The sequence below is a fragment of the Liolophura sinensis genome, chromosome 7 (genome assembly GCF_032854445.1).
Source record: "Liolophura sinensis isolate JHLJ2023 chromosome 7, CUHK_Ljap_v2, whole genome shotgun sequence".
NCBI lineage: Eukaryota > Metazoa > Mollusca > Polyplacophora > Chitonida > Chitonidae > Liolophura > Liolophura sinensis.
This window is the reverse complement of record NC_088301.1, coordinates 43,538,334-43,564,695: the sequence shown is the minus strand read 5'-3', so window position 1 is coordinate 43,564,695 and position 26,362 is coordinate 43,538,334. Positions and strand designations below refer to the sequence as shown.

The following is a 26,362-nucleotide window of genomic DNA, read 5'->3' as shown; positions in this document are numbered from 1 at the left end:
AGTCATTTTCTGCAACTCTTGCTAAACGTAGGTGGTAGGTACTGTAGCATTAACTAGACAAGAATTGTGTGTTCATTATATACATGTATGTGTAAGAACTATGTGTATAAATTTGGTGTAATCTTGACTGAAAACAAATAATACTACATTGTTTGACTACTTGTACTTCACATGAAAATTACATGTACATAATGCCCAATATAGGTCAATACGAGACATCCAACTGAAACATTTCACAGAAATTTTTAGTGTTCATAATGTCGTGCACATTGTGTATTTCACTCAGTGTGTGTATATTGTTTCAAACTTTATGACTGGCTACTGTAATTCTTCAACATTGCATATTTGTAAGGTGTTTATTTAAGAATATCCTGAAGGCGTTATTATGTGTAGAGTGATAAATTTGAACTTTTTGTGAAGCCATGAAATTGGCCAATCCTACTAATGTAGTTTTGTTCCCAATATCAACTTTAAAATGAGCCTAAATCACACTGAAAGTTGCTCTTTCATATGCAAAAAGGTTGAGGAATTGGGGTACATGCAGTTACTTAGTTGTTCTCATTAAAAAAATTAGAGCTGTAATTGGCTTCAATTTCAGTGCATTTTAAATTCTAAAATGTGGGCAGAATGAATGATTACGGTTTTGCTCATCAAAAATACACAAAATTTATGAATATATGCTGTAATTGATGGATTTTTGTGAATGTTGCTTTGTTATCTTGCAGGAGTGATGTGATGTGAGCTGTGTGGTAAGGTGAAAGGTGGTGTTGTATCACCTCATCACAGATTGGCATGTCACAGGTGAGTTATTTCAACTTTCATTTTCAACTAGGATAGCTTGAAATTCTTGTTGTGAGATAAGGGTGAATGTTACTTCTCTTTATAAAGCCATGTACATGCATCTAATCTTCCACAAAGGACATTTTTATAATGGCTTTTGAAACTGAAATTGCGCATATGATTGGTACATTTTGTATTCATATCGGATATAATATACATTCTTAATAAACATATACAAAACATACAGCAAATGTTATGTTTGTTAATTTTTGTATTTAAGCGGACAACATTATTGCTGTGTTGTCAAATGTATTGATATACATGTATATATATATATACACACACACATGTTCAACTTTGATGCAATCATAACCACAGCTGTGTTGTTCTGGTTTTTAACTTTATAAATATACCCTTATGTAGAACAGCAGAAGAAAGTTGACACTTGTAGCCTGTTTACAGTGATTAGCAAGGTATGACTGAAGTGAAATAAGCTCTCGTGAGCTGTTGGGAACATGCTCTTATGCTGGTTATCACCTAAATTGAAAATGTGAAAAGCAGACTGTAAGATTGCTCATGCATGGTGTTGGAAAAGCCTGTTCAATGCATACACATCAGATGTACTCAGTTTCCTGGGACAAGTTGTCAGCAATACAAATGTTCTAAGGAGGGTATCCACCAGGTGAACTTGTGGCTACCTGAAAGTCAAGAGACCAGGAATGAAAACCAAGGTCTGGTCATATCAAAGACTTAAAATTGCACTTGTTTCTGGCTCGCTTGGCACTGTTCATTGACATGTTAGACCAGAGAAACAGGGCTTGTTGGTTTCAGTATGATGTGAATGTATGTCATGACTGGTGACTTTGACGTGGTGCTTAAGTAGCAGCAGCAGCACTTTGGCGATATGGACTAAAGGAAAACATCGTTAAGTATATGTACGGCATAAACACTCAAGCATGTACATACCTACTTTTATGATATTCTGGTATTTTGTATTTTCAAGTTTTAATAAATTGCCATATTGCACATTAAAACCAAAACACAGTATGGAATATTGGCAAGACCCAGGTAGGAATCCAGTGCAGAGCTACCGATTTAGAGCCCTACTGCAAATTAATACAAATTTTAACGTATTATGGATAATGACTTTTTACTGGTCTGCATGGAGGTGGGGGCGTGGAGAATGATTTCAGTGTTTCAAGTACTGTGCTGTACCATTCACTAGTACGAGTGAAGATAGTGCAGTCTTTTTTAGAGCACTGAGAAACAGCGGGAAGTGAAGATTATGCACAGTGGTGCTAGGCAGCAGCTTGTGTATTAAATAAACCTAGTGCTGCACCGGTTGTTCGAACATTTGGATAAAAAATTAGAAACTTCACTAGCCTAATTCACACGAACTTCTGTGCGCCAGATAACACTGGTGCACACACACACAAAAAAACCCCTGCTAAATGTGAAATATTTCAAACATAAGCTATCACTATTGTAAACATTGCCTTATGGAGGTGTTCCCAGGGGAGCTGGTAATTTATTAGTGGGTATTGTTTACAGCTGGGGGTGTTTTTGACAGCAATGTATACAGACTGGTGGTGTTGTTTGTCTCTAGGTACAGGATTTGGCAGGTCGTCATTGAGCGGGAATAAACACCAAGAAAAGTTCATCTGTCTTTACTACTTCACTCACTAGGCAGCTAAAGCTTTGTCAGGCCATTCTAATGTAAATCATGTAATCTCTGTACATCTGCACTGATTGCACTGTATGTGTACATTCGCTTGTGTGTGTTTTATCCATGCTCTACCTGTACATTTTGAATGTGTAGGGGTGCACTTGATATTGTGTGATCTACTCGTGATTTGGATAGTGAGCTTCTGATTCTGTACACTATTCGTGCTTTGTATGCGTAATTGGCTTGTATACTGTGAACTATTCATGTCGTGTGTGTGATTGGCTTGTACTTGTCATCTACACTCTGAACTATTCATGTCGTGTGTGTGATTGGCTTGTACTTGTCATGTACACTGTGAACTATTCATGTCGTGTGTGCGATTGGCTTGTACTTGTCATGTACACTGTGAACTATTCATGTCGTGTGTGCGATTGGCTTGTACTTGTCATGTACACTGTGAACTATTCATGTCGTGCGTGCGATTGGCTTGTACTTGTCATGTACACTGAACTATTCATGTCGTGCGTGCGATTGGCTTGTACTTGTCATGTACACTGTGAACTATTCATGTCGTGTGTGCGATTGGCTTGTACTTGTCATGTACACTGTGAACTATTCATGTCGTGCGTGCGATTGGCTTGTACTTGTCATGTACACTGTGAACTATTCATGTTGTGTATGCATAATTGCCATATACACCGTGAACTATTCACGATGTATATTCTTGATGTACACGTCTTGTGTGAATTTGTCATTTTGTGAACTGTTAACACTGTATGTGTGATTGCCACTGTAAGCTATGTGTTCTTGATGTACACGTTTGTGTGAATTTGTAATTGTGTGAACTATTTTCATTCGGTATGTCTGCATGTTATTCTGAAGTCTATTCCTGTTGTACATGCTGTACATATGAACTTGTCATTGTGCGACGTGTACTTATCATTATGTACACGTATTGCACTATTCTGACTTTACATGTGCACTTAGCACTTGCTGCTGTTTCTTAAGCTCCTGCTATTGTCTGTGGTGTAGAGTTGATAAGTATTATAAGTACAACATATTTTTGGGTTGGCCTGGTTAGGTGGGGGTCGCTTTGGTGTCAGAATCTCCTCGGAGATCCACTTTATCAAATAAAATAGTCCCTGCAACTTCCTTTCACTTTGCTCAATGGCTTGTTTATATTTAGCTTATATGCGATGTCCAGCGTTACCATGGTTTCCATAGCAACAGGGGAAAGTGCTGGTGGGTTTATGTTATTAGGGTTGTTTACAAATGGTTTGTCTAGCTTCTGATCTAGATTTTGGGAGAGAAAAATCATTGGTGCCATAGTACATGTGTCTACTGCAGTAGGGAGACGGAGCTAGGGGGCAAAGCAGAACTGTACCCCAAATACCGCTTACCTACAGTACCTGTACATTGCCCATGTATTTGTGTCATAACTTGTGGCGTGTGTAACACCTGGCTTTTCATGTGGATATCATACCAGTACCTTTTTGACAAGGGGCTGTAAGACAGTGGGTGAGTAATGTAATGGTGGTACACAAATTCAGTGCCTCCTACAGACTGTATCCATGTGTACTGCATTGCGCATGGTAATCAGACTTAGGCGTTGATCTCTATATGTATGCCCTGATTTGTACTTCCACACTCAAGTGTCCTGTAATACTCTTGTATGTGCTTTATATATCAGTTTGTTGATGGTGTTGTATGTGTGCTACTGCGTCTAAAATGTTGTGACTGTGTGCATGTTCTGGTTAGATGCCACTGTCTGGTGTACTGTTATGCTTATGTCAAGGGAGATAAGTCCCTCTGCCTTCAGATATTTAAAGTTTACTTCAGTCCAAAGAGAAGCTATGCGGAAATATTAAAATGATATGAAGGATACCCTAGGGAACAGAGCTAACACCAGGGTTCAACAAAATTTGCGACGAATAACACTATTTAACTTGTATATGTGAAGAGTTCTCAAAAACAAAATCTTCGGCAGTTCCTGTAAAATTTTCTTGATGTGACGTGATAATGTTCCTGATGTAACAATGTTCCTTATGTGACAATGAATCAAGTGGATGTGACGTCGAGTAAGGCAGTTACTCTGGAATGACGTCATGCGCATTTGAAAGTATGACATCACTTGTTGCTATAAATCAGCGATGGGTGACGTCAAGTGTTCTTGCATAACGTCACACCAGGCTAAATTGGAAACGACAGAAAACTTTTGTTTCCAAAAGTGGCGGTTTTAATGCATTGCTATTTTTTAACAATTTACAAAAGCAATTCCGACTATCTCAATCCTTATTATTTTAACCTTCCTTTTAGGACGTTCACACTGTAGTAGCTCTTTAAACTGAAGATTTACATTGCCTATAGACTATCGTCTATTAAAGCAGCCATGTGTCTATAGTCATCGATCAGAGAAATAATAGTGATTTGTCTGTATTCATGTCATATCATCGGATAGTGAATTTGTAATAATTTTAACTTTTGATTTTTTTTTTTTTTTTTTTTTTTTTTTGTGTCCAGTTTGTGGAAGGTCGGAAAAGTGTGTGACTGCATGAAGTGTAATGATGTAATGTTCACAGCAGAAGCCAACACAGTAATAGACAGCTTGTTTCATCCTATTACTAGCTTATCAATAATTTTTTGCTTAGAATTTTTTGTTTGTTTCCATGTATGTTCAAATTTTTGTATGTTTAAATTATTTCAGGCATTCTTGCTAATTCAGAAGTACATGTATTGAGATATACTTACTTATGGACGGAAATGAAAAGGAAGTGATATACATAATTTGAAATGGCAGGTAGAAAAGAAATACTCATTGGCCTGTAAGAGAACTTAATTTTAAGTAAAAGAAAAAACAAGTATAACCCTATGTCCCCTCCATAAAGTTGACTGGTCTCTGCAGTTTATTTTTGCTATTGTATTTATGTAGATCCAAAGTGTGACATAATCCCTGAGGAGGACACAGGAGTGAAATAAAATACAGTTATGTTGTTGGAAGAAAAAAGTAAAGTGTCAGAAAAAAAATTGAATAAAAATCATGAATATTATAGATTCAAAAGATCTACCAGCTTTAATGATTTATTTTAAAAAAAAATCTGTATTGGCTATTCAAGGGAAATAACTCTTGTCATGAAATTTCTTTTTTTTTTAAACTTTGATTTGATAGCCTAGTGATATCTAGCTTTCATTATCCTTTTTGTGAAAGGGAGTGTTTTCTTAGTGTTTTCTTCAGTTGTTCATAACAATCCATTGATGCTAATAGTTGTTTAAATGTTTGAATGCCATTGATGAAATTGCATCAGTTGCATTCAAAATCAGTTTTGAACCACTAAATTTATAAATATCTCTTACATTCTTCATCTTTTAATTAATTTAAAATTCCCAAAAAGTCCAAGTTTCAGCACTTCCAGATGTAGTAGTATATAGATTAGAGCCTGTAGGATGTACTCTTGCAGGGTGGAAAATGCATGTAGCTTAGATACATATCATTAAAATTTTTCTCCTAAAAAGAAAAAAAAAAGAATTTGGATAAGAAAAGTTTTTTCAATTTTTAATTTATATTTATGTGTCTCCATTTATGTTCCAAGATTTTGAAGAATAGGCTAAAGCACTATCAGCTCTTAATTACCATTGTTCATTGTTAGATGTAAAATGTGAGAATTCAAACATGTACTTGACATTTCATATTTTAAGATAACAAAAGAAATTCACTAAATTTTTATCTCTCAGTTTTAACCCAGGACAGGTATTTTAGAAATTTGAATGGATTTTAGCTTTAATAAAAGATCAGGATGGGGTGAAGATGTTATCTGGAGTTAATTTGTGTACCTACACGATCATACTTACATATGTACAGAGTGAAAACAAGGAGAAGGAAAAAAAAATTTATTACAAATTACTTGACATTGAAGAATGCACAATGGGAAAACGTGTTGATCAGAGAGATTAATGTGTCACTGTATTTTCCTAAAATTAGGCAAATATGTGGATTGTTCACACATTTGTTGTGTAGCATTATAAGCCACCATGAATTTTCCCACCAAGCCAGTTAATTTTTATGTGATAAGTACATGGTTGTATTCTAGAGAACTTCCTCTCTGGGTGATAACGCAGGGGTGGATTTCACGGCCAGGTGTTTTAGGGGGGGAGGCAATATCTATTGTCTCGCCACATCTTGATAGCTCCATGGACCAGACAACCACAAAGCATGATGGGAACCGGCATGCTGTACAACATACAGGTTTCCACAGTGATTAGTGGAGGTGAAACTCCTCATCTATTGTCTGCATTATCACCAGTGGCTGATCTGACAAGACAAGTTTTATATAATTCTGGACTTTTTCAACTGTAACAACTGGATTTTTTGTCTTGCCCTGCAAAAGTTATTTATGGCCATTAACCACATTCATTCATTTAAAACAGTGGAAGAAAAAAAAAAAAACCTGAGATGCAGTAGTTGTGACATTGATACATGTTTAAAGTGTTGTAAATCTTGCCAGTTTTGAGTTATATGAGTTTTGCGTAGTTTTGCATCTGAGGTCAGTGAAAAGAAAGCAGAAAGAACAAAAAGGGCTAAATTTGAAGAATCAGTGTTATCAGAATTGAGATATCCGTGTATTGTGGAGTTTAGGAACACCTAGTCCCATGGCCCAGGGCATGTGATTCAGGGAAATGATGTTGTCAGATGCTGACTTAATGGGAGTAATAAAAGTGGTTGTCCTGTTATTAAAATGAGATGTGTACTACGTAGATGTGCCTTTGAAGTGTTTTTATTGATTCTTAAGTAAAACTAGCTTAATATGTACATTTACTGTATATACTGTACTGCCTAGTCAAACATTCACGTCTGTTTTCCACATTTCAAGAGTGTTGTAGTTGCAGACGTTTCTTTTTGCGGTGCCAAGTGCATGTATAATGAATTTTGCTGTTATTAATGAGAAGAAAATGTATTGTTATATTTATACAAGTTACCAAGGTTTTTCTGTTGTCCAGGTGCACGCATGGAACTCGTTCACAGCTACCAATAACATATAGCTAAAATGGCAGGCTCATGAAAGACTAATGGTAGAAAGTAAACCATGCAGTATTCATGCAAATAATTTATGACCTTAAGTTTAAACTCCCTTTAAAATCATGGATTTCTCCAATTGTTTGCTTCCTGCTCTATAGTCTGTATTGATCAGTGTAGCTTATCGCTGAATCTAATTGAAGTTTGCCTGGTTTAGTTCTCAGGTGTGATAATTCCAGGATTGGTGAGCATAATATTATGACAGAATGTTAATGGCTTGTTGAGAAAGATGAGATTGTACGGTTATCAGTGTTTTGAGAGGAAATGGTGTCCACATATGATGATTTGTTGCTACACACAGCTGTGTCAGAAGTCAAAAATATCCAACAGACTTTATCAATGGTCTGGTGTTTTGTTATCCTAAGAATTCTACATCATGTTTTCCCATGAATTCACCTTGGGGCCCAGTGATAGAAATCACTGGTCGGAAACAATTTAATTGTCTGAAGCGAAAGTCCTGCACAGTTGTACATAAATTAGACAAGGGGAATCAGGGAGGTGTTGGGGGAGGATAACGAAAAGAAACGCATAGTGGCTATTACAAAGCTCATTCATATGTATGACTACTAAGCCCTCATTGGCCAAGCTGTGCCTACTGCCTGGCAACCAGCTAATGTAATCGGCGTGCTTGTGTGGCAACGTTCCATGCTGATCTGAAGAAGATCAACACATTGGATGAACATCTTGGCAATACTAAATGTCACTGTAGACTTGTTGCTGACCATCCTACCTGTGATTTGCTGACCAGCAAGTGTGTTGTAACGTGCAGTGACACCTGTATCTTTAAGCGTCACCTGAGCAGTGGGAGAATGACTTCACCACAGACTCTTGCCCCTATCAGGTTCCATGGAACCTACAAGTGGTTTTCTTCCCCTTTTGAGAAATGGAATTGGAAAGACACAGAGGTATAATCTTCTTTTTTTTAAATTATTTATTTCACATCTACAATGTATTTCAGGTCCTTTGATATGAAAATGAATTGTTACTTCCTTTAATATTACATGTATGTTTCAAGTTTTCTATTTTTTTTATAATGAGGTTGAATGAGTTGTCACCAATAATTATTATAAACTTAAATCGGTTATCAGCAAATATTGAGCATTTAAGCATATGGTAATGAGGTATATGTAACGAGGTCTCAAGTGTGAGAAAGAAATTTTTTATTAATGTAGAAATACAAAGTGTTAAATAGTGATGAGATGCTGGGGACTATATGCACAGTGTGTATTGTGGTGACAGGCCCTACTTTTGAGGAGAAGTGCTTTTTTTGCTTTAGAAGACCTAACATTTAACTCCCCTTAAACATAACAATAGAAGATTAAAACGAACATCAAGGAAAGTCTCTTATGTTCATATTAATGATGGCATTTAACTACTTTGATAATGTTTGGATAATGTCTTTGTTTCATTAGGAATTTAATGGCCGCACGTGTGCCACAAACACATCATTACGATATAAGCAACTACAGTGTATTTATGACTGCATGACAGAGAACATTGATCAGTAACTTTTCTTGTTTGTTTACAAGATAGAAAGGTAGAATGTGTAAAAAAAAAATTAATGAAGTACATCTATGAAGTAGGACATTTGATGTTTCAGATTATTACATGTATATAGTATCTTGCAAGTGTATAGCATCTCGGAAGGCACATTGACTGTCTTCTGCCCTTTTGAGACATGACAAATACTGTACATGGAAAGCCTATTGCTGTAGAACAGTGTATGGGGGGATGGTTCTGACAGAAGAGATCTGCACTGGTCTGACCCACAGAGGATATGTAGTGTAGTTTATCAGTGGTGTTTGTTTACTTTGGTGTGTTTACAACATTAGTTACCTGTATTGGTTAGCTTTAAGTCAACACTGTTCCCAGCAATTCTGGGGCACTGTTTTGTGTTGAAGCAGGGCTTCCCCTCCACACAGCCTAATATGTACACACTCAGCTTGAGAATGATGCATTGTGGCATTAGCATTTTTTTTTTTTTTTTTTTTTTTTTAAAGCCAGTCAAAGCCTTGCCCAATAACCCATAGAGTGTCACTATATGGCATATATATATATATATATATATATATATATGTCTCTGTCCAATATTTGCCGCTTGTAATTCAAGACTTGAAATTGAATGAACATAATGATAGAAGTATTTGTGGAGTTTATTCATTAGGTATTTGCTAAAACAGGAGTAGTGTAAAAGAAATCTGACAAATAAGTTTTGCCTAAATAATGACTTTCTGCTGACAATAAGCTTGCATGTTATGATTTAATTGACAGTATACTACTGATTTTAACTGGAGTCATCATCAGTATGAAGATAAATGTTGTAATCTAAGATTAAATTAAGAAGTTATATTTCCATATTTTTGTTATTTATTTCAGTTTCAATAAGTTTTGAATGAAAAATACTGGTGAAAATATTCTCAATTAATCTGCTGACCTATGAGAATTAGAACAGTGCAAACATTGTTTGTTATCAAATTTTATTGTTTTATGCTGTACTCAAAAATATTTCACTTATGTTATGAAACGAAGTTGAAAGTTCATCAGTGGTACACGTGTGTTTTTTGTGTAACATGTAATAATTAAAACACTGTTATGTGCTTCAGCAGTTCTGAGATAATTTAATTTTATAATTAACCCTGAATGATGAACACCAAAATTTAAGCATGGCATCATGTTACAACTCAAAAGCGTGGCTTACTTCTTAATTTTCTGCCTAACGGTATGTGTGTTTAAGGTTTTTACATTTTAACAGTATTATACATATGCTAGTTCATATGATAAAAAGATTTTTATTCCAGATAATATCAAATGTGAAATTAACATTGTGGCGACAGGAGATACTAGTAGTTTAGCAGTTCCAAAGCAACTCTTTGCTCGTCCATAATTAAAAGAAAATTTTACTCTTGTTTTAAAAAGTTTTGATCAGTTTGTTAAGAATCATTCCCATACCTTAACAAGAAACTAAGGGCACCTGTTACCTTTACGAATTATTTAATGTATGTAGAGGAAACAGTGAAGTATGTTTTGATCATGAGGAAGGTATGGTTAGCTAACTATGGTTATCGTAGCCTAAAAGTGTTTTAGAAAGCAACTCTTTGGTCGTCCATAATTAAAAGAAAATTTTACTCTTGTTTTAAAAAGTTTTGATCAGTTTGTTAAGGACCATTCCCATACCTTAACAAGAAACTAAGGGCACCTGTTACCTTTACGAATTATTTAATGTATGTAGAGGAAACAATGAAGTATGTTTTGATCATGAGGAAGGTATGGTTAGCTAACCATGGTTATCGTAGCCTAAAAGTGTTTTAGAAAGGAAGGCCATGCAAAATGTTGATTACATGTACTTCATATTCAAACCAGCAAAGGTGAGTTTTTCTTTAGTCTATAAACTTGATGGAATGATTTGTTCATGGCACATTTTCTTGCCAACCACAGTTTCAAGCCCTTGCTTGCAGTTTACACCTTTCATTTCTATGAAATCTCAATCCCAAACTAGAATGTGACTCGATTTAAACCACATGGTAATCTTTTGTGTTTGCAGTTTCAAGGAAAAGATGTTTACCAGAATTCATACAGTGTTTCATGCAATAGAATTGGAGTACACAGGTCAACAAGACATCGATGCATTCAGAACTTTATATTTACTACAAATATGTTTTACTTAAGAATTTTTGTGAACTGATTTATTGCTTGCAAAAGAGAAAGGGGGATTGGGAAGGTGGAAGGATGTCTGGCTTTCAGATTTATTGATTAATCTGCTCAGTCAACACTTCCTTACATGTAAGGTGTTTTGGAGCACTTCATGGTCAGATACAAAGTGCACTCAGCACAAAAAATGGGAATGTAGGGCCTTGAGGTGCACATACATTTTGACAGTGTGCATACTGGTGTAATTAATGTAAGTTCTGCTTTAAAAGAATAGTTTTAATCATAGGCCTGATGTCGATGTGAACATTGTGACAAGAACAAGGACCTCCTTACTTATTTTGGAAGTGCTGAAAACCCTTCATTTTGTCGTGCACAGTTCTAGTATCATTGGGGCAGCACTTAATAACTTTGTAAAGAAAAGTAACCCCAGTTGGAAATTAGTCTTAAATGGAATAAATTTCCAACATTTTCCCAGGGGATGCTGTTAGAAAAGTGTATGTTTTCAAATAAAGATTTATTGAGTTTCTTCTGTTCTGAATTTAATTAAAAAGTTGCGCTTTATTCCCTGTTGATGCTGAATGTATAACTGGTGTAATGTATAAAAGGAAAAAATATGAATATTTTAGGTCTATTTTATAAATTTGCATAGTAAGAGCGATTGCCCTGCCAAGAGCAATAAACATATACATCTATGGTAGGTCCGATACGGTGTAAAAGCATAATTCAAACAAAAATGCAGATATAAACATAAATGGTCAACAGGCCTTTCATTATAAAAGCTGAGCAAGCCACTCAGCGATCACTCATGCATATTTTGTTGGGATTTTAATTCAGGGGAAACATGTGTATTTCCATATTGATGGTGTACTAAATAGCCAGGGGTCATTTGTTAGCCTACAGTTGACCCCTGGTACCTTTGCCTCTGAATTCTTAAATGTTTATTTAACTCTTGCTGTATTTTTGTTTATGGTAATACCCCGGTAGTTTATGGATTAGAATACAGATGGTTGCTTGCCCGACAGCTGTGTGTGTGCGCAGATGTATACACTTATGTAAATCATATGTAAATGTTGCAGTGAAAGGGGTTGGCATCAGACCTGTTTGTCAGCAAGCATTTATGTATGTGAACTCCTTGGTTCTTTGTGAATTTTAATCCTGGGTTCAGTCTGTGCTAAGAGCTGTTCCTGACAGACAGCAGATCCTTTAGCAGATAAGACATGTTACTTGCTGGCAATGCTTGTACAGATGAAAGAATTGAAGAATTGGAAGAGACCAGCATTGATTTGAGATTGACATCCTAAGGAACAATCAGTCAAATTTTGATGATTTTGATACTAAGAACAACCAATAAATCAAATGTCTTTTACAGTTATTCTGGAAACTCTAGAGCTCTGCTTCTAAAACAATATTATGGCGAGATTAACCTTAAAAGTTATATGAAGTTTACACGTATTTTCTTATCTTGTATTTTGTAGTTCACAGGTCGTCAGAATAATACATGTTCTTGTGCCATGTAATGGCTGTCATTTTGTGTGTATAAACTGGAAATCATGATCTAAGTCACACACTTAAATAGAATTTTATACATACCATTGCCATGCAGGATGTTTATGAGCTTTGAACAGTTGAGGTCAGTGTTGGTCACTTGTTCTACCTGACTGCCCACTGGTCTGAATCAGACAAGAGAAAACCTTGCGTTGTTTACACCAATAAGAGTGTACACAGTGGACTGTAGAGCATGTAAATCACCCAAGTTGACTGATCTCGCAATGACATATGAGACATGAGGCATGGTGGAATTCATAGACCTTTAGCCACGTGAGAAACATAGCAAGAAAAAAACAAGAATCTTTGAATGTTGAAAGATAAGGTTGCTTCTTAAAATTTAGATTTCCATGGATCAGTGCATGTATTTGGAACAGGAAATAATAAAATTATCCACATATCATAAAATAAATAGCTCACTGAGCAAGGTGCACAAACCATGCAGCACGCACACTAAGTGGGGGTTCAATCCTGACTGTAGCCGTGGAATTTGTTGATTCCCCAGGCTCTTGATCACTGTGTGACAGCAGACAGTGGGTGGTGATCGTAGAGTGGTTTTAGGAGTGCTGAAAGTCAAATTGTCTGCATTACACATTGGAACAATCTTTAGCGGCTTGCCAAAGGTCGATCATCTATTCTATGTACTGTGGTTTCCTCCACCCATAGAGCTGACTATCATCGTAGAAGTGTCAATTTTTTAGCATGGCTTTAAATAACACTCAATCAAAGAAAACCTAAAATTACTAATGCTGCTGAAATATTCTCTTGCCTGTGACTTAAGTGGTTATAAAAAAGAATTAATTGTAATAAATCACTATTTCTAAGAATTTGTTGTTTATATTTGGTCAGTGATGTTTTTCACTTTTATACAGAGTTGTAAGTTGACAAACAAACAATCTAATTGCAGTATTGTATTGTGTACTTGTTTGATTTACCTTGAGCACTACTGCAGTCATACAGGTTTGTTTGGTACAAATGTGTTTGTTTGAACTTCTCACCAGGTACTCATCTTCCTCCATATTCATTATACCTGTTGAATTCATCAATCACAGGTGTACAGTTCCTTCAGATAAGGATATACAGTACAGTACATGCGATCATCACAGAGGAACAGTCACGTGACTGGTGAAACATCGGGAGCTTTTGAGGTTTGGGGAGGGGGATGTTTACTGGTCAGCTTGACCTTATTGGATGCTGTCCTACATCTTTTCAATTCTGTACATGTTTATGCATGGATAATTTCAAGTAATGTCCTACTTTTTCAATGGACACTTGTAGATGTTATGTAGTTTTTCTTTGTAAATAAGTTTTTTGTCTTTTTTTTCTTCTTCATTACAGTCCAAATAGAAAACAAATGATGCATTTAGCATTGCACAACACGTAATAAAATACCCAAATGAAAAGAAAGTGCAAGACTTTCACTGACAGTTATGTATACAATTTAAATCTTTTTAATTTCAATCCAGTCTTTATAATTTTTAGTCAGAATTTTTTTTAAACTAACTCATAAATTAACCCTTAAAGTTTTTTGGGGGGTTTTCATCTGATAGGCAACATTGTAAAAAATGTTTTGGACAACTTACCTTGAACAAGAACTAGTATTTCCTTGGTATAAGTGATCGTTACAGTAATAATACATTGATCAGTGTGGGAAAAGGACTAGGGCTGTTACGGCCATCTGTATGACTTCCTGGCTCCCTGGTCTACCCCACATTCTCTGACGTCATTAGGTCCCATCCTGTTATTTGTACACATCAGCCAGATGTAAAAGTGTTGTCACCAGCGTTACCTTTATGTTAGAGTGATAAGGCTGATTGTACCATTGTTTGCCATCTCCTAAATGTTACCTGCAGCAGTTGTCAGTAAGATTTGCTGATTATCATTTTGTCTCAATCATTTTATATCTCGAAATTTAATGTCATGAGAAACAGGAAATTCAAAAGATTGATTTCATATCATATACAATATAGTTTCAACCATTTGATTCTGAACTCCAGAAAAATGCGGAATAAAAACCAAAACATGTCCAGTGTGACTTTCATTGGTTGTGATTAGTTTTTATAGAGTTACAAAATATTCAAGTGGCAGTTATGAATGCAGCTGTGTTGATAATAAATAAGGAATATTTAACTTCTCATAAAAACGAAAAGAGTGTTTAAAATAAACAAGACGGACAACTCTGTTTAACCACCATAGCTGCTCAGGTGATAGGTTCCCCAAACCATACCATATATCCCTTGATACATGTACATGTATGTTGTAGATCAAATATGATGCTCAGCAGTATGTCCTTAAAGACACATGTGTGGTGCAAGCGTTAGAACAACATTTAGGATCTTAAATAAAGTTTACACTATGCTCAAATGATTTGCAGTGTTTCTGGAATTAGGAAATGTAAATCCATGACTCTTAGACAACCAAAATAGATGTGCTTGTTCAGTGTTAAGAGTGTTCGTTATTAATATCACTGACAGGATTAGGGAAAATTTCTATTTAACATCATGCCAACAATACAATAATGGGGTTAATTCTTTCAATACTCATATACGTGCCTTGTATGCTGCTAAGACAGGACTGGTGGTGCTGATATACTCTGTGTGATATACATACCTGTGTACATGTACAAGTGTGACCTGAAGAGGACAAAAATACATCAGTCTGGACCTGTTGAAATGTTCAATTTCATGGATAATTAGATAACTGTATCTGACTTCAAGATTTTTTATTATTATTATTATTATGGAGACAAATGAGAATGGTAATTATCAACATAACCTCACCTTTACATTTACTTGGATTGGTTAAGTATTCAGACAGGTATCAGGTGGTTAGAGGCTATTTCATTATCGGATCATACAATTTCAAGTAAACGTGATGCAGTGCTAATATTAAATTATTGTGGACAATAAGGAACAATCAAATTGATACGTGAATAATCATAAATATCAGTTGTGGATAAGTCAAACTGTTGCTGATTTACAAGCACCATATATTGTATACAATGGTCACGAATTTGCATTAGCTAAGCTCTAAGTTGCACCTGAAATTCCTGAAAAATGGTGGAATAACCCTAGTATGAATGATCTGTTGGCCAGGTTAATAGTTGACTCTGCACCTGTATTACGAACTTTGACATAACCATGTCAATAATAAATACACGCTCAATGCTATGGCATTTTTTTCAGGGTTATTTTCAAAATAGCCATATGACTCTTACCTTCCTAAAATGTCTCTCCCCTTTTTTTTTTGCTATTGATAGGACACAGGTGAAAAAAGAAAAACAAACCAGGCTATTTATGATTATATCTAATTATTATAACTAATTATGAGATGTCTACAGGAATAATTTTGTTTCTTTTGTTTGGGCAAGTTGTTAAGGGTTGCGGCTAGAAACACATTCTTTGTTGAGCAATCTTTATTGTTATGCCACGTGCTGAAGTTTTTGTCTACTGACTTTTGTAATTAGATATGACAGGCAAATAACTGGATTTTATTTACCCAAGAATCAATGACAAAAATATGAATCCAAGTAAACTTATGCAGAAAACATGTAATTAGCAGCAAGATGTTGCAAAAAGAGCTGATGTAACCTAAATTTACTACAGAAATACGTTGGCACAGCAATAAGCACATTAGGCCTGATCTCTGGATGTGATATTTGGTTTCTGGTGTTTTCTTCACAATTGATCTACCTTTGTGAGGCCAAATAGTTTCGTATGTACTTTCAGAGTACAATACCCTGTACCTTTCAAATGGCATGGGATAGGATAGGCAGTAGCATTAGACAATGTTTGCATGGCTGTGAAATTAGGTACATATACTTTCAAGTAGCTACATGTATGTGGCAGTAAGTGGTCAGGCTAGTGTTGCACTTTCCAGGAGTTGTATGGCCACAGGGAAGTTATGAGCTGACTTCAAAATAACATCGGTACCAAAAATTTTGTCTACTCTTAAAGGTTATTCCGTGATATTGGGAAAGTTTACATCAATGGCTACAGTAAACTTCAATGGATTTTATGTACATATAGACCTGTGTAAGAGGAATGGATTTTGTGAAGAACTTCAGATTAGATGTAGCAGACCGATCCACGTGGGAAATGTGAGGTCAGTTTTGAGAAACAGTATAATGTTGTCTGTTTGCCAGACTAAACAGCTTTTTTGTCACGTCCGAACATGGAGCGGAATAGTAAGCTACCAAGGGGATTGACTCTGTCAAAGTTACCCATGTTCATACAGTATATACATATATATATATGTATATATATATATGTGTGTGTGTGTGTGTATCCACTTGGATCATCTGTTCAGAGCAAGCGATTACCAGACAGGGCTGTCGGCTGTCTGGTAGTATTTGCACTTCTATGTAGGCTATCATGTACTGCGTTCATTTCTCTGTTTTTCTTCTCCTATTCTGTTTTCTGACTTTTCTCCTCGTTTTACGGTTCACTGGTAACAGTGTGTTTTTAGGTAGGAATCGCACGCCCGAATGGTTCTAGCCAGCTGACACTGCCCCCATAGTCATATGACAATAGGTGACTCTAGCTACCTGGTGGTACAAGGGTTGCACGTCTGGGCCGACAACCACTGGTTAGCGAAGAGGCAAGCCAGAGTCTGGTCATCCATGACCGCAGGCCACACTTGACCTCACCGGCGGTCACTTCACCGGTAAACAGGCTTGTTTTCCCATTGTCTGACCAGTCTGTTATTGGTGAGACAGTCAGTGCAGGCCGCATCAAGCGCATGGTTCTGTGGAAAGGTTATCGGTGATGACACTGCTCAACAACCTTCCCAGCTGATTACATGTGGGCTTGTAGAACCCTCAAGGCTGCACTCTATTCTCTGCATGTGGAATACTGGAATAGCAGCCTTAGGAATTGTCTGATTCTATCCCGACCAGTGTGACAATGAAGAGTTGCCTGTTGGCAAGGTATCTGGAGGACTACAGCAGGTCCAAGGGGGCAGACAACCATCGTGGCGCTCAAGACGAGACACCGCATCGGCGCATATCAGACACCCTGGACCTTGCATGTAGCAAACCGCAGGTGCACCCAGTTCCTAAGGATGACGGTTACCACAGCGCGCTGTCTCACTATAGCAGTGCGTCTTCAACCTCCAGAAAGAGTGAGTCTGAGAAAAGTGAATTGTCCAGCCCAGAGGATCTTGAAGGGGATTTCTTCTGGTCTGGAAACAATGTTGTAAAAGTTTCTCCTCGGCATAGTCTCGCGCAGGTTACCTTAATTCCTCGAGCACCTTTAAGCCTCCCCAAGGGATTAGGTGTACGGAATGCTCATAGTGGTAGTTTTCACCTGGAGGGACCTGAGCCTCGTGTGCAGCTGGGTTCCTTCACCCCACTGTTGGAACCAGGAAAAAGCTGGCCAGCCCAAGACAGCTCTTGCACAGTGTACAGGGACGCTCTGGGTGACCAGCTGTCTCCAACATTCAAACAGTCCTTCTCCCTGTCCTGTAAAGGCAGGCAGTCAACCACCACAGACAAATCATGGCAGCCCAAGACCCATGTAAAGTTTGAGATCAAGGACAATCAACTTCCTTCTGCATTCCTCCATCAATGTTCAGGGTATGATGGAAAACAGTTGCTGAAACAAGAAGATGCGTGGGACAGTAAGGGAGATAACCAAGATATTCCTTCAGCAGTGATATCAAAGGAATTGCTTGGAACTAGCGCCCTGTACAATTTGTTAACGGTAATGAATTTTTTGGTTCTATATTTGGACCATGCATGATCCGTTTTGATAGTTGTTTATGTCCCACTCTAAACTGTGAACTTGAGGTAAGATGATTATGCCTTAACAGTTGTGGTCAACAATTGATGACTTTACTTGGGAGGGCTGGGGCCCTGTATAAAATATGATATATGTATTATCCTAATTCCTTAGTTTTTTCGCATATGAAGGAGCAAGTTTCCGTGCAATTGATGCACATTTTTAACTTCTGCAGAGAAAACTACATTAGTTGAATTGGACAAGTTGAGGGCTTCACAGAAAGTATAAGTGTCAGTTTACTCAGAATAATTCCTTAAGAATGTGCTTGAATAAACACTTTGTAAACATGCAAATAGGTTGAAGAATTACAGTAGTGTCTACACCATATTTGTCCCCCTATTATGAAAAGTAATACACAAATTTGGAGTGTGGGGACAATGGCATGGAACTTTGAGATTGCACATGTATATTGCCTGGTTCCACTTTAAAGTAGTCATATGTCAGTTTGTGCCTCCATTCAGTATTTAGTGTTCACACTTTGATTCATTGGGTTTTTATATTGCCTGTCTGCACCTAACCATTCAGGAAATGTGTTATCCTCCACTCTATAAACTCGCTATTACAACAATATTAAAACAATCTTCCATTCATGTCGCCAGAAGAAGCTCCAAACCATTACATATATATTCAGGTAAATGATAAACAAATCATGAGAACAGATTCTCATTCTGAAAGTACGTGTAATATTCAAATACATGTATATGAATGGTAATTTATGAGCAATTTCTGTCGGATCTGGTGGCAAAACGCTGAAAAATTCACTAGCACACAGTTGTGATGATTGGCCGCTCAGCGTCGACTTCTTGCTACTTCTAGGTTTTGCTCTCAGTAGTGTACACATTAATGTACAAACAGGTGTTCCAAGATAAATTCAGTAGTTTTCTTCAAAGATCTTGATTAGTTTATTTGTATAGTTTCATAGTTGCAAAAGTGTATAGTTTGGTGAGGTTACAATTTCTTATATATGGAGTATTGGTGTGACTTGAATATTTTCACCTTTAGTCCTTTGCATGGCGTATCAGTCAAGTGCATTTGTGAATGGTTAGATCTGTAATGTATAGATCATGAATTCTGATAGTGGCTTTCAGTTATTAAATACAAGTAAGGCAATTGTACATATTTATTACCATAAACAAACATCCTGTTCAAGATGAAGACCTTCCTAAATGTGAAGATAAAAATTCGTGTTCAGAACTAATCAAATATTGTATAACTTCATATTTATTTGGTTTTAAAGTATATTAAAAGATTTTTTTTAAAATCACTTTTAAGTTCATTTTAATCGATTGGTTAAGCTGCTATGTAGCTATTACTAAACATATAGGACTGCTGGGTAAGGGGAGGTAACTGAGTTAAACATGTGGCTGGAGGCATTTCTTATTTATAGTAGAGTACATCATAACTTTGTGCCTTTTCGGGGGAAGGGATCTGTGTTACCATGTGACTTGCATGTATATGCACATACTATGCTCCTTGGATGATTGATTGTTAAATATCACGCTGACATGTCAGCAAAATCAAATATCAGTAAGATGCACAGCACAATAGAATCGTGAAGACATTGTTTTTTTGTTGGTTTAATTATGTGTTAACAAGCCTCATTAGATAATTGACGTTGTGAATGTGCTGAAAAACATTCCAGCATTTTTTGTGGGGCATCATGCTTGACAACATGCTTGTCGAATTACTCTAGGAAGATCACAGGCGATTAAAATAACCTCTTAGATTTATTGCCTACTGATCAGGTTTTGTACAAATAGAATGATGTATTTCTATTGCTTTTCATCGCTCCATTAAAGATTCATTTCTTTTGTTCATGATTAAAATTTTATTATTAACCAAAGCATTCAAATTATCTCGTTAATTTTCATATAAGAATGTTAATGTCAGTTAAGCCATGTACCAATGCATTGTAGAAAAGTACACAGATTTAAATGGGAGGTGTGGAGCTTTGGGTGGGGGGGAGGTGGTGGAGAGACCTGCAACTATTGAAGCGTGGGTAAATTTATTTGGTAAATTTTACAGATTCTGGTGTTTGTAACATGAGGGATAAACTTAGCTTGTTCATCAGTATTAGCCAGATGAAAGAGACCCAGTGATAAGCAACAGATTGGGCTGAGCTGAAGAAAAACTCAAATACTTAACCAATCACTTTTATTGTTTAAGAGTTCATATGTTACCCACATAGATGATTTGAATGTTTTCCACATCACAGAAGTAATCAAGAGAACAGATTAGTAGATAAAAATAGTGAACAGGTGTCATTACCTTAAATGCGTCTTTTAAGTGAAATTATTGTGGTTTGGGGACCGTTAAATTTATGTACGTTAATTTTCTGTAAACATCAAAAAGTTCTTGAATGTGTTTGCATCTCAACATAGCATGAAAACTCAAGATTCATAGCTTTCTGTATTCTTAAATGTGCATTTATATTCATTTGAAACAAGAGAATTGAAATAAGTATTGCTAGATGTCAGCAAAGATTAATATGTATTTATTTTTAAGTATTAGTTGACACTTTTTATTTGTGTGTATTGAAGTCAATTCATAAGTTGAATGAAATATGAATAAATTACTAAATATTAATGAAATAGACTCTAATTTTCATTGTATTGAGAAATTCAAGGATTTGATGTTACATGTAAACGTGTAATTAAAAATATTAAATGTTTTGACCTTCTTTGGAGTCAGGTAGGTCATCGTCATAGCCTTTGTTTTTGTCAAGACAGTTTTATTGGTAACTCCTCTGAATGTGGGGTTGATCACAAGAGGCCATTGTTCAGGATTAAAACAAAAAGAAATGAATTAAATTTGAACTATTTGCATAAGGTTAGGCTCTTGTGAGATCATAAATTGAGAAATTATAGACAGCGTCTGCGAAAGAATGTTGATAATAGAGATGAAATAAAAATGCATGTGAATGAAGTAATTGTAGGAAATTTTTTTCTTTCTTTCTTTTACAGTTACACAGTAATTAGTGTTAGAACAGTTCGTAACAGCAGTGTTGTCGTTGTTTAATTAAAGATTGGTTGTAAGATAGACTCTAGAGACATCTGTTTATCTGTGTCAAATAATGAGATGGCAGGAAATCTGATCTTCTTAATAAGGCACAAATATCGCCAGTGGAAAAACGACTTTTAGCTACAAGGGCCTAGTCATGAATGAAGTATGTGAGAACCCCTGTGAAAATGTTACTGATCAGTCACTCTGATAAGTCTCTGGAGCTCAGTTTATGGCCATAATTAAGTAAGAAGCATGTAAGCAAAACTGTCTGTGAGAGACATCCAACAGGGATTAGTCACTCTAGGGCCGATTATCTGGTTACACTCTTACGTCTTACAAACAGTTCTTGGGATAACACACCACGATTAGGTGAGTTTATCTTGAAAGTAATTTTCAAGCTGCTGATATTTTCGTGTAAATTCCCTAACATGTTTTGGATGTTAGTTGTTATTTTTGTTGGGTTTTTGATATTTTTTTTTTCCTTTTTTTTCAGTCATGTATTTTGTTCTGTTTATAATATTCAAATGCAACCTGAAGTAATTCCATTTCCTGTAACATGAAAGCTACATGTAGACCATCATTAACACATTGTCTTGATTGCTTCTTCAAGATGGTTAAGCTTGCAGTGTTGTTTTAAGCTTTGAAAATGGTCATTCACTGTTATTTAGAAGTTTTCTGATAGGTTTCTGATCATTCATTTATGACATGTGGGTACAAATTTTTTTTTTCTGTTAGTTTTTTTTTTTTTTTTTGGCTGCCTTTTCAAATGTTGGATAATGTGAATAGCTATCAATTTGCATATGAAATATTAAAGGTGAGTTATGTGTACATGTGGTTTTGCGCTTGTCACACAGGGGATTTATGCAAAGGTTACATTGTGCTACCTGTGAAATCATTGGGAGATGTACATGTACAGTAAACACAGCCAGTGTGGACAGTGACTAAGAGTATGTAAACCACTGATCATGGATCTTTGCTTCCGTGATTCATAATCTCAAAATTTTGCATTCCTTGACTTCCAGGTTAAATATAAAGCCGGTATAAACTTATTTGGCTGATTTCATAGCTGTATTAGTCATAAATAAATGTGAAAAATTTATTATTTTAAACTTCAAAATCTGTTTAGGATCTTAAAATAAAGCTCATAAAATTTTGATCTGGAATTGCCATTTTACGAGTTTTATCAGTATTTTCTTGCGGTGTGTTAATATTAATTGTAGTAGTTTTGTATTTATAATGTCTTATAGTTTGTGTGTGTTGTATAAAACATCGCTTTGTTCACAGACAGCATTACTCTACATGATTCAACTGACCTGGTAACCCGTTGATTAAATTTGAAATTTAATTAAATAGATGCGGCTACTGTGTACACTTATTGAGACATTAAATTTGACAATTCTTTTGTTCTATATTTAAATGAAATTTTGATGAGATGATGGGCAAGTTAGAAGAGCGTAATGCCCTGAAGGTTATGTTGTATACCTGTTTTTGACAATTGGGAGGATCTCCTCCATCTGCGTGTACCTGAACAGCGCCATCAGGTGTGCTGGGAAAGGACCACTTTCGGGAAGTTTGTGCTGATGTCAATGTCTCTTACATCTAAATGTTTTTCCGTTGCTCTGGAGAAGTGTTTCCCCTGATGTTGTGAGTTCGCTGACATTTTTGCCATTCCCGGATTAGTGGTGTAGTTGTGAAGATGGCAAGAGAACCGATGTGGTGTTGAAGGGTCACACTGTGAGGTGGCTCGGTTGGGAAGCTCTAAGTAAATAAGTACTCCTAGTAGAGAGATCCTCAGTTACCTCTCTAGCGTTAGATCTTTCTGTGGAGTTCCCGCATCTATTGTCAAATTATTGGAAAACACACCACCATGCTGAATGACTGATTATTCTGACAGGTGAATATTTGTTCTGTTTGGAGAAGGCTTTTTGTTTGTTGTGTGGAAGTGTGTAACTAAATCTGTGTACGTGTATTTGTTAATAGCAAAGTTTTATCAGACAGTCTCAGAACTAAGTGTGATTACTGTATGTAAGCTGATAGTAGTTATGAGAATTTTAAACTGAGTGAAGTCACAGGCGTAAAAATTTGTGAATTTGTTGTCACATTTAAAGTGGAATTACCAGTTGATGCAATACCAGATATAGATATTTATTTCCAACCTTAGTCAGCAGGTGCAAAAATGCACCTAACATTAGGAAATCTATTTACAGTAATATTTTTTTCTTTCTTTCTGTTTCTTCTTCTAGTTTAAGGGTTGATGTATTAATTTGTCTCTAAAATGCTAAGCATTGTAATGTTTTGTGTTAATTACGCCTACCGTGGCTCTACACTGGCACATCATGTGCATGAAAGCACACCTCAAATTGTGAGGAAGCTTGAAAACATGACTTGTTTGACAGGTGAAATTATGTGTGTGGTTTTCACTTTTTTTTGTTTTTTGCTTGTATTTTCTCAGACAGATTTGAAGTAGAGATTAATTGTAAGGTTACTATTATTGTGAACAAATATTGTGACAGTCAGTATAGACATTTTTGATTTACGGTTGACATATACCTGTCAGAAGAAATAAGATACAGGGCTCAGGTAGATGTAAATGTGGTCTAACAGACCCTGTTTGGTTAGGAAACCCTTGTCTCCTTTTTTATTCTTATCTGAATTTAGCCTGTTGTTGATTGTAAGATATGTTTTAATGTTCATTCCTTTAAAAAAAAACATTTTTTTACCTCTAGATTCAGCTTGAAAGACAATTGGGTATAGAACAAAACAGTTTTGGAATACATGTATATTGAACTACTGTGGTGTACTTACTTGATGTGCACATTTTGGAGGCATTATCTGGAGCAACAGTGTTAAAGAATAGTATATATAAAAAAAATGCTGAGAGGCTTGTGTTTCTTATAATATACAAAATTGTTAAAGTAGCTACTTGTACATTAGATATTAGACATTCACAGAAATTATGAACATGTACTATGTTCACAACTGAAACATGTTTAATTGAAGACCTTATTGAGAAAGATGTAATCTTCTAGCTTGTCCCATAACAAGCCAATAAAGAGATCTGTCTAATTAGTGTCATTTACACTACACAAGATAAAAATAAACATCAGCATGACAACTAATTTGTACCTGCCAATCCTGACATAAGTTTTTAGAGAGAAGCCTCACTGTACAGTGTTCCTCCTAAAACTTTGGCTTCTATTTGCTTAATTTTCTTAAATGATATTCCAGAAATTCAAAAGGCAGGAATTTATTCTGTCATATTGCATGTGAGTAAGAATTACTCAGTGAATTGTCAAACCTGGGTCAATGTTGTAAATATTGCATTTTGTGTACATGGGACTGTGTTAGGTGATAGGGGTATTTATGGTAGCACATACTTGTCAATATGCTCAGCTGTTAACTGATTGGATCTAAGATTGACTTGCTACTGGCTAGCTGTTATGTCACTGTTGTCTGCAGTGTTTAATGTGAACTCTATAAATACAAACTGGAGCACGGACAGGTAATGTGACACCTGTGATCATCCAGGAGACTAAACACATTATAGAACTACTCACAGGTGGGCACATACAAATCACCTGTAAAGCTGCTATAAACCACATGTCGGAAGATACATATAAAAACTTCATTCAGTAATAACTATTGAATTCAGTAAGGGTACTGTTGGAGAACTGGATAGATTTGGAGTCTTTGGAGTCAAACTGGAGTTTGAAGGATACATGTACATGTAGATAGCCTAAAGAAAAATGGGGGACATATTTGTTGAAAGAAGGTTCTGTGGATGTATACAGGTAATTTGAGTCATGTTTACTGTAGTGCTACATTCACAGATACAGTATGTGTTGTGAACAGTGATTATAATCTTTTATTTAACTGTAAAGACTAAGCTCATCTGTAGTGTTCATTCCGTTTCTTCATATGTCACGAGCTGTACATAGAAGATGTACACATAACTGAGATTGACCACCCAAGGTAACAGTTTCATTGAGACTGACATTTAAATGTGAGGTCGGATGATCCTGGCTGTTCACATAAGTCAGGCATGCTGTATGTAAGGATGACTGCAGTATGACATATGGCAGTAATCACAGGTGTACCATATATGGTTATGAGTTTGTTTCAAGTAACATCTGGAATAGGTTGAACAAAGTCTTGCACTATGTGCATCAATTAACTGTTCTTCTAAACAGACCTGAAGAAAGAAGAACAAACTGTAAGACCTCTCCCCCACCCATAAATATGTTTTTGTTTTTAAAGCTGTATTGGCATTAATTTAGTAATTTTTTCTGAACTGTATCTATTCAGGATATATGAAGGTGCTCTGCAACTGATTGTCTGTGTTTTGTTTTTTCCAACAGAAGGAAAATGGAATAATGGAGAGAGAGGAGGGAGACAGGGACTTAGCCATTAATCTAAGCACTGCAACAACAACCACCACCAGTAACCATGGCAATGACCTACCCCACACCATGTCCAATGGCAGTGTGAACGGAAATGGGGATGGCAGAGATTCCCCTGTAAGTATGGTTCATTTTCTTCACTTGCTTGCTTTTTGCGGTCATTTTTTTTTCTTTCGCGATACAGTAGATTGGACAATCCTTGGAAGTTATCTGTGTGCCCCACTACTGTACAAAATCTACATGTACATGTGACTATTGGTTCTAGAAGCTGTAAAAGTTTGGTGGTTGGATAGTTTTTAAACTCAACTAAATCATAATTTTCAGGACAAAATCAGGTCCTTAATAGCTTCCGCATCATAGGAGTGTTTATCTACTTGTCAATCAACTAAATTTGTATATCGATCAATGGTGGATATACCAGTCATTGATATCAATATATTAAGTCAGTGCAGTGAGATTTTTTTTATTTTTC

At 36.0% G+C, this 26,362-nt stretch overlaps 1 protein-coding gene across 8 annotated transcripts in view; it reads left to right on the top strand.

Annotated features, from left to right (window-relative positions):
* Positions 1-26,362, top strand: part of LOC135470069 (forkhead box protein P1-like) — a 61,806-nt gene that overhangs the window by 4,285 nt on the left and 31,159 nt on the right. For 7 of the 8 annotated variants that reach the window (XM_064748797.1, XM_064748794.1, XM_064748799.1 and 4 more), the window contains exons 2-3: positions 726-801; positions 25,849-26,007. In XM_064748797.1, the coding sequence (XP_064604867.1) occupies positions 793-801; positions 25,849-26,007 (168 nt within the window). In that variant the 5' untranslated portion in view covers positions 726-792. Of the gene's footprint in view, positions 1-725; positions 802-3,776; positions 3,965-25,848; positions 26,008-26,362 lie in introns of those variants that run through there. The other variant, XM_064748796.1, reaches the window with a different exon arrangement.